This window comes from Terrapene carolina, unplaced genomic scaffold (assembly GCF_002925995.2).
Source record: "Terrapene carolina triunguis isolate 2854851 unplaced genomic scaffold, T_m_triunguis-2.0 Scaffold374, whole genome shotgun sequence".
NCBI lineage: Eukaryota > Metazoa > Chordata > Testudines > Emydidae > Terrapene > Terrapene triunguis.
The window spans coordinates 2488511-2498081 of NW_020664725.1; the positions used below are offsets into that span (position 1 = coordinate 2488511).

Sequence of the window (9571 nt, forward strand, 5' to 3'; positions counted from 1 at the left end):
AGCAGGCCTGTGAGGCTGAGTGGGGGGTGGCTGAGACCAGCTGAGGCGGACGGGGCAGGGCTGAGTGGAGCGAAGGGATCGAGTTTCCAGGACGTGATGGTAACGAATCTGTCCCAGTGGTGTTTACATGGTGGGTAGGCCTGGAAAGCAGATGTTCCCCTAGCTGCCAGTGTCTGCGCTGTAGAGGACCTCACAGTCCTGGCGAGACCTGGCCCCTGGGCAGTCCCAGTGGCTCCCTGAGCTTGATGGGTTTGTTTTTAAAGCCTGGATGAAAGTTAAACCCACCGGCCACCCCAGTCATGAATAAATGACACGGCGGATACCTAACCTGGCTCCTCCGGGAGGCAGACTGCAAATACTGAGCAGCAACCCATCGAAATCTTGTTTCACCTGCTGAGACGCGGGGTGCTGCTTTCTTCCGTCTCTGGGAACCGTTGTAACTGAGAGCAGGCTCCCCCACAGACTCAGCTCTGAAAGCTCCCCCCAGCCCATGGGAAGGTGCCAGGGAAATGGGCTCCTGGCTGGAAGAGGCCACATGGTAGCTGGCTTTGTGAAGGGGCTGGGTAAGACCATTGCTAGTTTTACGCTCTGGGATAAGGGTGATTGGGTCTCCTGCTTTCATGTTTCAGCTGACCCCTCAGCAGGGGTCAGGAAGGAAATGTGCCTCTTATGTTCAGCTCTGCACAAATAGCCAGGTGCATTATGGGTTGGAGGCACTGGTTTCCCAGGAAGCACTGGGGCAGGTCCAGATGGACTTTTGGACTTTTCTGATATGGCAAATGCTGCCTTTCTCCCCTGAATGTCTGCTCTGAACGGGACCCACGATACAGCGTCGTTTCTGCAAGGCCAGCTGGGCAGAGATGCCAAGGCTAGGCATCCTCGGATGCAGCCAGACACAGCCCCACTGCCCAGCTTACATTATATAGCCTCTTTTGGGAAGGTCCCAGGCAGGTCTCAGATTTGCACCCTCCTTAGCTCAGTGCATGAAATGACCAGAGACACTGGCTGGGCCTTCTCGGGAGCCCATGTCTTCAAAGGGGGAAGATGATGCCCTCCCTCGTACTCTGCATCAAGCCCAGCCCGGTCCTTGGCGGCCCCCCCCCCCCAGGTGCGCACACACACTGAAAGAGACCGCAGCCCCACTCACTGGAGGGGCAGAGAGGCCCTAGCCTGAAACACAGGCGGGGATTTCTAGGCTGTCGCGTGGAGATGCTGGGAGGAGAGGGATGCTGCCCCCCCACCCAAGCTATACCCAATAATGGGGCCCTGGGTCTGTTGGTGAGGCAGTTTGCTCTGGAGTCTGTGATAACCTGACGCTTCAAGCACAGCTATGACTTTGGTGCAGGGAGAGGGCCCTGACCTGCACAGCTCTGGGCAGCACCCCAGTCCCTGACCATCAGACCCCAGATCCGCCCTTGGGGACTCGTCCGTCGTTTCAATTCAGATTTCCATGAACGTGAGACACCAGGCCAAGGGAATGCGACAGGTGACTCCGTAAAGAGGCGCCTGCATAATAGATCAAGGAAAAGTGATTAAGGGAGAGAAGGGATATGAATAATTGAGGACTAATCAGGGACTATCCAGAGTAACCTGAGACCGAACTGGGCTGCATTTAGGCGGATGGGCTATTGAAAGAGGAGACAGACACGTCCTGCTCCCGCACCACAGAGATTCTACAGGGCTTCGGACTCACCAGGAGGTGGGAAAAGTGGCAGCGGGACTGGGTGCAGAGTGAGATGCGCCAGTGTGGAGGCAGCTAAGGGCTGATTGTCTCTCAGAGTGACATGGAGACATGGATTATGGACCAGCCAGGAACTCACCATTTAGAAACCTGCTGAAAATATTTTGCCTTCTCCCAACAGTGGCTTACGGTGAGTACCGGGCTCTGGCTCAGCCAGATCCCTGGGCGACGGCTCCCATGCAAAGAGAATGGGCTCGGTACATTGCTAAGGGCCAAATTGCCCAGTGCCCTGCACCTGTGCGACGCCAACACGAACGGCCCCATGCTGAGCCGGCAGCACTTTGCTCTGGTGCACATGATGACACAAGGCGCGGTGAACCTGGTGCGACAAATCCATGGGAGGAAGCAAAGGGTTAATTCCAAATAACCAGCGCGCCCAGCCCCAGCCCCCAGTAGTTAGAGGTTTGGGGCTTTTGTGCAGAAGCAGGAGGGTTTATAACCCTCCCCAAAGCTCTTGAGAGTCGCTATGATATTGATGGGTTACTAATATTCGCACTGATAACTCCGGACCGTCCTGTGACTGGTATGAACGCCCAGCCCTGTCTGGATCCCTATCGATCGCTTGCGACCTGAGCTGTGCTAATCCTGCCAGGTCCTTGAGCAGCTCCCTCGGATTATCCAGACGTGGGGCACTGTGCTGGAAACCTCCTCCTGGCTCAGCAGCGCCTCTCCCGGGAGCAAAGGCCTACGCAGCACAGATTTCAGCAGGCTCCATTTCTCTGCTGCCGCCCACCCCTCCTCTCGGGGGACGCGTCGCTCTCGGTTAAATGGATTCCTCTCTGTCCTTAGCTGGAGGTGCTGCCAACTCCCTGGAACAGATTCCCTTTGAAAGGCTGAGCTCGGGGGAGTCCCTAGGGGACAGGACCCCACATCGCAGAGCCACCCCCATGCTTGGCCATCTCACGAGCTGAACGGGCCGGGCAGCATGAGCTCCCCTCTCACCCTGGCAGGATGCAGCTTGTGGGTGGGGAATGACACTGCCCCTGTGCTGTGCATCCTACAGGGCCAGCCCCGAATGCCCTCCAAGTGTAAACATGGGGGGAGGGGTAGCTCAGTGGTTTGAGCATTGGCCTGCTAAACCCCGGGTTGTGAGTTCAATCCTTGAGGGGGCCATTTAGGCATCTGGGGCAAAAATTGGGGATTGGCCCTGCTTTGAGCAGGGGGTTGGACTACATGACCTCCTGAGGTCCCTTCCAACCCTGATATTCTATGGAGCACTGACTGCACTGTGTCAAATAGGCTCTTTCTGGGATACCAGTAGCCCCAATTCCCTTTGTGGATTTGGTCCTTCCTCTTCCCTAGCTGTGTGTTTCCAGGCTCTCGCCTGCTAAGAGAACATAAAACAAGTGTTACGGGCAAAGTTTTAAATTCTATCCCTTGGGAAAACCTGCTGATGCTGGGGGCAGCTACCTAGAGCTCCAGGGGACACTGTTCTCTTACGCTGTCTTCAGTGCCTATTACCAGCACCTCCCAACCGTCCCCGTATCCATCCCCACAACGCAGACAGTGCTGTATCCCCATTGAGCAAAGGGGAAGTGATGCACCAAGAGCCTGTGCCGGAGTAGGGAACTGATCCCCGGTCTCCTTGAGTCTCAGGCTGCCGCTCTAACCCCTGGCCCATCCTTCCTCTCTTGTTCACCCCAGCTCAGCTACTCCACCCGGGCGATGCGAAGTACGAGGAGCAGGCCGTGCGGGGGGTGCGGCACCGGTCCGTGCAGCTGGCGTGCGGCGACGTGGTCTCGCCCATGGTGGTTTTCTGGAGCTTCACCAAGCTGGGCTCGCTGGTGCCCAGGGCCGTTGCCATCAGCAACGGGATAGAGTCCAAGGTGGAGAAGGCTTCTGCGGCCCTGGGGCAGGTGAGCCTGCGGAACGGCACCCTGGAAGTGAGCGACCTGCAGACGGCTGCCCAAGGGCGCTTCATGTGCCAGGCGATGTTCGAGGAGGACGGCGAGATCAAAGTGGGCTACTTCTACATAGAGCTGGTCGTGCTGGGTAGGTAGCGTGGAGGCCGCGTCACCTCTGGGACTCTCTGAACAAGTATACGAAGGCACCAGCCAGGGTCCCCCAACCCGAAGCCACAGTCCTACTGTGCTCCCTTCTCGAGTGCCCTGTTACAACCCTCGCAGACCCACCCCACTGAGGTGGGGCGCAACCGCAGCAGGCAAACTGAGGCAGAGGGAGGGGAAGCGGGTCGCACCCAGGGTGGCAGGGTGGGACTAGAATCCAGGGGCCCCGATGCCCAACCATCTCATCCAATCGCTGCACACGCACCCCCACTCGTCTGTGCCTCGTATCCCTGCAGGTGAAGCTGCCCTTTGCTGCCTGCAAAGATGATGGGAGATGGAAGAGACCCATTTGGTCCCAGCTGTTCCACCCTCCCAAGATGTCCCATGCAATATGTTCTCTGCCTCCTAACCCAGCCTGTCCTTATTATATTACGGTAGTGCCTAGGACCAGACACTGCTGTGCTAGGTGCTGTACAAACACCGAACAAACAGGCAGTCCTTGCCCCAAAGGGCTTAGTTCTCAATGCCTCCAAAAATAGGACTTCCTCTGCTTCCTTCTGGAGGCTCCTCTCCTGACCCTGTGCTACAAGGCCTTGTGTAGCATGGCCAACATTCCCCTTGGTCAGGAGCAACCTGAAGAGAGCCCTTTGGCACTGGGTTGTGTGATGGGAGTGAGTGAGACGGCAGGGCTGCCTTACTGACCTTAACCACAACGGCACAATCTGTGGGCACAATGGCATTCTCATCTCTGGGCCCTGGCGTTCTGCATGCTCTCTGTGCCTGGATCTCACCTGGCTAGAGACTGCCAGGGAGAGAGGGATATCTCCAGGCACCCTGCTGAGCAGAATGGTGTCCTACGCGGCCACGCCGCAGTCACATTCTGCATCATCACGCAAGCTGGTGCAAAGCAAAGCAGATGTTCTGCTCAGCAATCTAAGCAGGCACACTTAGACCTCTTGAAATCCAGCCGGAGCTGCAGGTGGAGCTGCAGCATTGTGGCCGAATCCCAGTATTCCTGCCTGGGGGGTTACTGTCAGGGATTTTCTGCCGGACCCGTGTGGGGTGTATATCCCACCTTTCCTGGGACACCCAGCGGTTCTCAGCTCCTCCCCGCGCAGTGTGTCTGTTCACATGCACTCTGCTGGCTGGGGTTGGATAGACTCCACTGGCAAATACTTCTTGGTTGCTGGGAGATTATCTTCCTGAAGAATGTCGCTCAGTGCCGGGCAGCCACTTCCCGCTGGTATGTCCATGAACTCCAGAGCACAGGGGCTCGCTGCCGATGGAAGAGCTGTCATCTGTCCAGGGCTCAAAGCCCTTTGGCTTTCTCTTCAGTATTAGCTGCAAACTGTGACTCTCATAAAGACAGAACATTTCATAGGTTCATTCAGAGTTTGAGGCCAGAAGGGACTGATTAGATCCCCTAGTTGGACCTCCTGTATATCAAAGGCCAAAGAATTCCAGTCCCATCAGGTGTTTATTCCAGCTCACATCAAAGCCGTGTGAGCCAGGTGCTGTTAGCATCCGTACCACGATCACTGGAGATATAAAAAGGGAGAGATTTGGGGCGAAAACAATCATGGCGACAAGGCAGAGCTGGGAAAATGACTCGCTAGTAATTCATTGACTGATGGATGGGACACGTTTGCGAACAATTCATTCTCTGCTCCGTAGAGGGGGATTATTTACTCATCAGTTGGTGGGAAAACTCTCTGAATAAACTTCCTAGGAATAGCAACCTGTTCTAGGAATTCTAACACCTGGCATTTGTCTGATGCCTGCCCTGGGAGTACCCTAGAGCACTCAGTGAACCGAGCTTGCCCTGGTAAGGAGGGTGAGGATAACTATTCTCATTTACATATGGGAAAACTGAGGCAGGGGGAGGTTAGAGCCAAATTTTTTCAATATTAGCCTCTGATTTGGGGTGCTTCAGTTATTTATTGCTGTGGTGGCACCAAGGAGCCCTGCTCATGGCCCAGGGCCCCATGGTGCTAGGCGCTGTACAAACACGGAACAGAAAGACAGTCCCTACCCCGAAGAGCTTACCGTCTAAGTCTAAGACAAGAATTAGGTGGCTACAGACAGATGGATGGGGAGAGAAAGGAGCCAATATTGGCTAGCATGACCGGCCGTGGTCTCAGCTGGTTGTCAAGTTCTTACAGGCATTACAGCAGAGGAGAGCCCCTGCAGCTCCTACCACTCCATTTGGGATTGTGGGTGCTGAGCAGCTCTGAGAATCAGGCCATGGTTGTGTCGAGTTGGGCACCAAAAATCAGAGGCCACACACGGATCTGTCAGCTGAAGCGGCACATTTTAATGGTGGGGGCGGGGTGCTCCCTCCCCCCGGGTCCCCTCTGATCTGAACCGTGCAGAGGTTTTCAATCTGCCCTGGGCACAGAATCAATCAAGTGCAGCATCAAAGAGTGCCTCCAGCAGCCAAGAACAGAGGCACATGTGCAGCTGCCGCTGAGGCAACCGTGCCAAGTGACAGAGGCGGGCTCCAGCCAGACAGTCACTCGCCGTGACATAGCAAGTGCTCTCGCTCGAATGGTTCCCAGCCTGCAGCACCAACGGCTCTGGGGTGGACACTGCTCCTCTGGGCTGCTCTGTAAAACCAAGGGGCTGAGAGTCCACTGGCCAGGCACAAACCAGCCTTGGCATCACAAACCCTAAGAGGTCAAAAGTCATGAGTTAGGTGCCCCCCAAATTCATGAAAGTGGCTTTAAAATCATGAGATTTATAAAAAATATGCCATTTTGGTGCTTTTGGGGGAACTTTTTGGATGCCTTGGGTCACGTTTACGCACTTTTCTCCACAGCCACTTACTGTTTTTCATGCCAGCTGAGAAGCTCGTGTCATCACCTGACTCCAGGAGCTGGGGCTTTAAGAAAAACACCAAATATCATCAGGCTTATAATAAAATCATGAGAGATGGCATCACAGCAGCCAGCCACTAGATTCCTGTGGTACCTGGCAGGGCCACCAGAGTTAGTCACCAACAGACCCACCTAGGGCAGGCATATCCCCAGCACAGATACACGTGTGCACTGTGGGGACAGGCCGCTGCCCCTGGAGTGAGTGGAGAATTCTGATCAGGGAGCCTTTTGTACCCACTTCGCTCTTGCTTGGCACCACTGTAAATGGCTCCACCAAGTGCGAAGCAGTGGAGAATCCGGGCCCTGGAGGGGCCTAGACTAACACCCGGATCCAGACATCCCTATTGACAGGAGAGTTACTGCTGGTCCTGGGGCCACTACTGGCGGGCACCGGATGTTTGTTAGAAGAAGAACTCAGGGCATTTATCTCCAAAGCCAGCTCTTCGCTCCCCTGACCCAGAGCTCTCATTGATGTCAGTGGGCATTGGCTCTCCCCCATGGTGCACCAGTCAGTCAGCGGAGGGCTCTGGTACTGGCGCTGCGCAGAGCCCAGCAGCCAGGTCACGGGGCTTGGCTGGACCCTGTACAGTTCTCCCCCTGGGGAGAGGGGTCAGAGCGAGATCCCGAGAGGGCACCATGGGTGGTACAGAGCTTCGGTGCCCAGCACGCGTCTTGGCAGGGCAGGATGAGAGGGGATTGCTCTCCCCACTTCCCAGCTGGCTCTGGGGCTGGGAGCTGGCTGCCCCTCTCCTGGCTCTGTGATGAACCATCTGGGCAGCTCCCCCGTAGACTCTGGGCTCCAGCAGGCTTCAGAGGGTGAGTGCTGCAGCTGGCCTGCACCCCAGCTCATCAGCACTAGGGCCTGGACACTCGCTGCCCTCCAGTTCAATCCTTCAAAAACAGTGGGCGGCTGGGAAGCCTTAATCTTCTTCCCTCTCCCCACCACCTGTCCAACCTCCCCACTGCCTCCTTCTCGCAGCCACTCATGGCTCCCTGGCCCCTCTGACCTCCTCCCCGCCCCGTCCCGCCTCAGCTGTCTCTGTACCCCCCAGAGCCTTTCTCTGCAGGACTGTCCAGCCCCCTCCTGCTGCCCCACCTCCCTCTGAGCTGCCGTCTGTGCTGAATGATCATCCGAGACCACGCTGCATTGGGAGCAGCTTCCATCGTGGGGGGCTGACCGACCCCGCCTCTGTACGGCTCCCTAGAACCTTCCCTCTGTCTCTAGCCATTCGTTAGCGTGGGTCTGAAGGGCACAGCAGAAAAATCACACGCCTGGGAGTGTAATGGACAAGATTCTAATAGCAAGGGCTGGCTTGGAAAAGAACGGAGCAGGTCGTAATGGAAGGGATTAGTATGAAAGGATTGGCTTGGCTGAGATGGGACTGGAGCCAGCTGGATGGAGAGCATGGAGGGGGGCGTGGTGATGAGGGATGGAACGGGGCGGTTTGGAATGGATTGGGTGGGGAACGGGGCAGAGTGCATCGCAAGAGGCTGCCGCGGGTGAGCTCACATCCGAGCTGTGTGTTTGGTCTCCCCTAGTTCCCGTTCCGAAGCCCTTCCTGCAGATGACCGACCCCACGCCGGTGGAAGGCACGGTGGTGACGATGACGTGTGCAGTGAAGGAGGGGACGCCTCCCATTGGGTACTCCTGGCACCGCCACACCAACAGGGAGAGTGCGGTGGCTGTCGCGGAAGCTGCCGGCGGGCTGTGGAACCTGACGGCGGCTAACCGGACTGACATGGGCTGGTACGCCTGCACCGCCCACAACGAGGTCAACAGCCAGACCAGCGACAGGATGTATCTCGACGTCATTTGTAGGTGACCTGCAGGCAGGAGCAAACGTCCTGCCCCTCTGCTTTGCTGTCACACGCCCCCCTCCAGGCCCGATCCTGCCAGCTGCTGAGTGCCCATAACCCCTACCAAGGCCGATGGGAACTGGGGTTCTCAGCACCTCCCAGCACTAGGCCCCTAAAGAGCGTCTCCAGAGAACATAACCAGGGCTTCCAGACTCTTTTCCCCCCGGCCCAGAATCCTTGTGCTGCTTCCCAGGCACCCCTGGGCACGTGGCCCAGGCAGCAGCCCAGCTGCCCCGGTGTCTGACAAGGACTGAGGATTTGGAATGGGAATACGATGATGATCCCCCCAGAAAACAACTGCTGGCAACCACTTTGGGGGTCATAACCCCATCCCTGCCCCCAGCATTGGGGGTCAGAGCGGACCCCCCTGCCATTCCTGGGCTACAGAGCCCCACGTCCTATTCCTGGACCAAAAAGATTCAGATAAACGATCCAGCTGCCGGACGGTCATCTGAACAGAGCCCCTCCCCATCCTGCCATCAGCCAGGTGCTAACCACCTCCTGCTTCATTCTGCAGATGGCCCTGATGAACCCGTGATCAACGTTGAGCCGTTTGCTATTAACCAGAACGGCTTCTCAGCTAACGAGCAGGAGGAGGTGATCCTGACCTGCCTGGCCCCTTCCAACCCGCCCAGCCACTACATCTGGTTTTACAACAGCTCCCAGATCTACTCCGGCCAGAAGTATGTGATAGCCAAGATCTCCCGGACTCAGACGGGCACCTACACCTGCCTGGCCCAAAACACACACCTCAATACGCGCACTCAGACCACCATCATCCTCACCGTCTACTGTAAGTGCGTCCCTCCCTGTGGCTGGGCACGCGGCCATCTGGGTATGCGCTCTCTCTGGCATGTGCAGCGGCATCCCCCTTCTGGTCCCATCTTCTCTGTCCTCTGCATTTCCCTCCCTTACTTCCCTTCTTTGATTCTCATGGTCACCCGTTAGCTAAAGAGGTACCAGGAAGCTAGGGAAGAGCTCTTCAAGCTTGAGCGTGGGCAGTTTAAGTCTCATGAGAAGAACGGAGAAGTTTCTACCTCTGTTGGTCCCGCATGATCCAGACCAAGCAGGGACCCAACCTTTGTGAGAGC

General features: G+C 56.7%; 1 protein-coding gene across 1 annotated transcript in view; it reads left to right on the top strand.

Moving 5' to 3' along the window:
- Positions 1-535: 535 nt before the first annotated feature.
- VSIG10L2 (V-set and immunoglobulin domain containing 10 like 2) overlaps positions 536-9571 on the top strand; it is a 25587-nt gene continuing 16551 nt past the window's right edge. The window contains exons 1-4 of the mRNA XM_026657880.1: positions 536-563; positions 3386-3733; positions 8163-8438; positions 8998-9273. Coding sequence (XP_026513665.1) covers positions 536-563; positions 3386-3733; positions 8163-8438; positions 8998-9273 — 928 coding nt within the window. The remainder of the gene's footprint in view (positions 564-3385; positions 3734-8162; positions 8439-8997; positions 9274-9571) is intronic.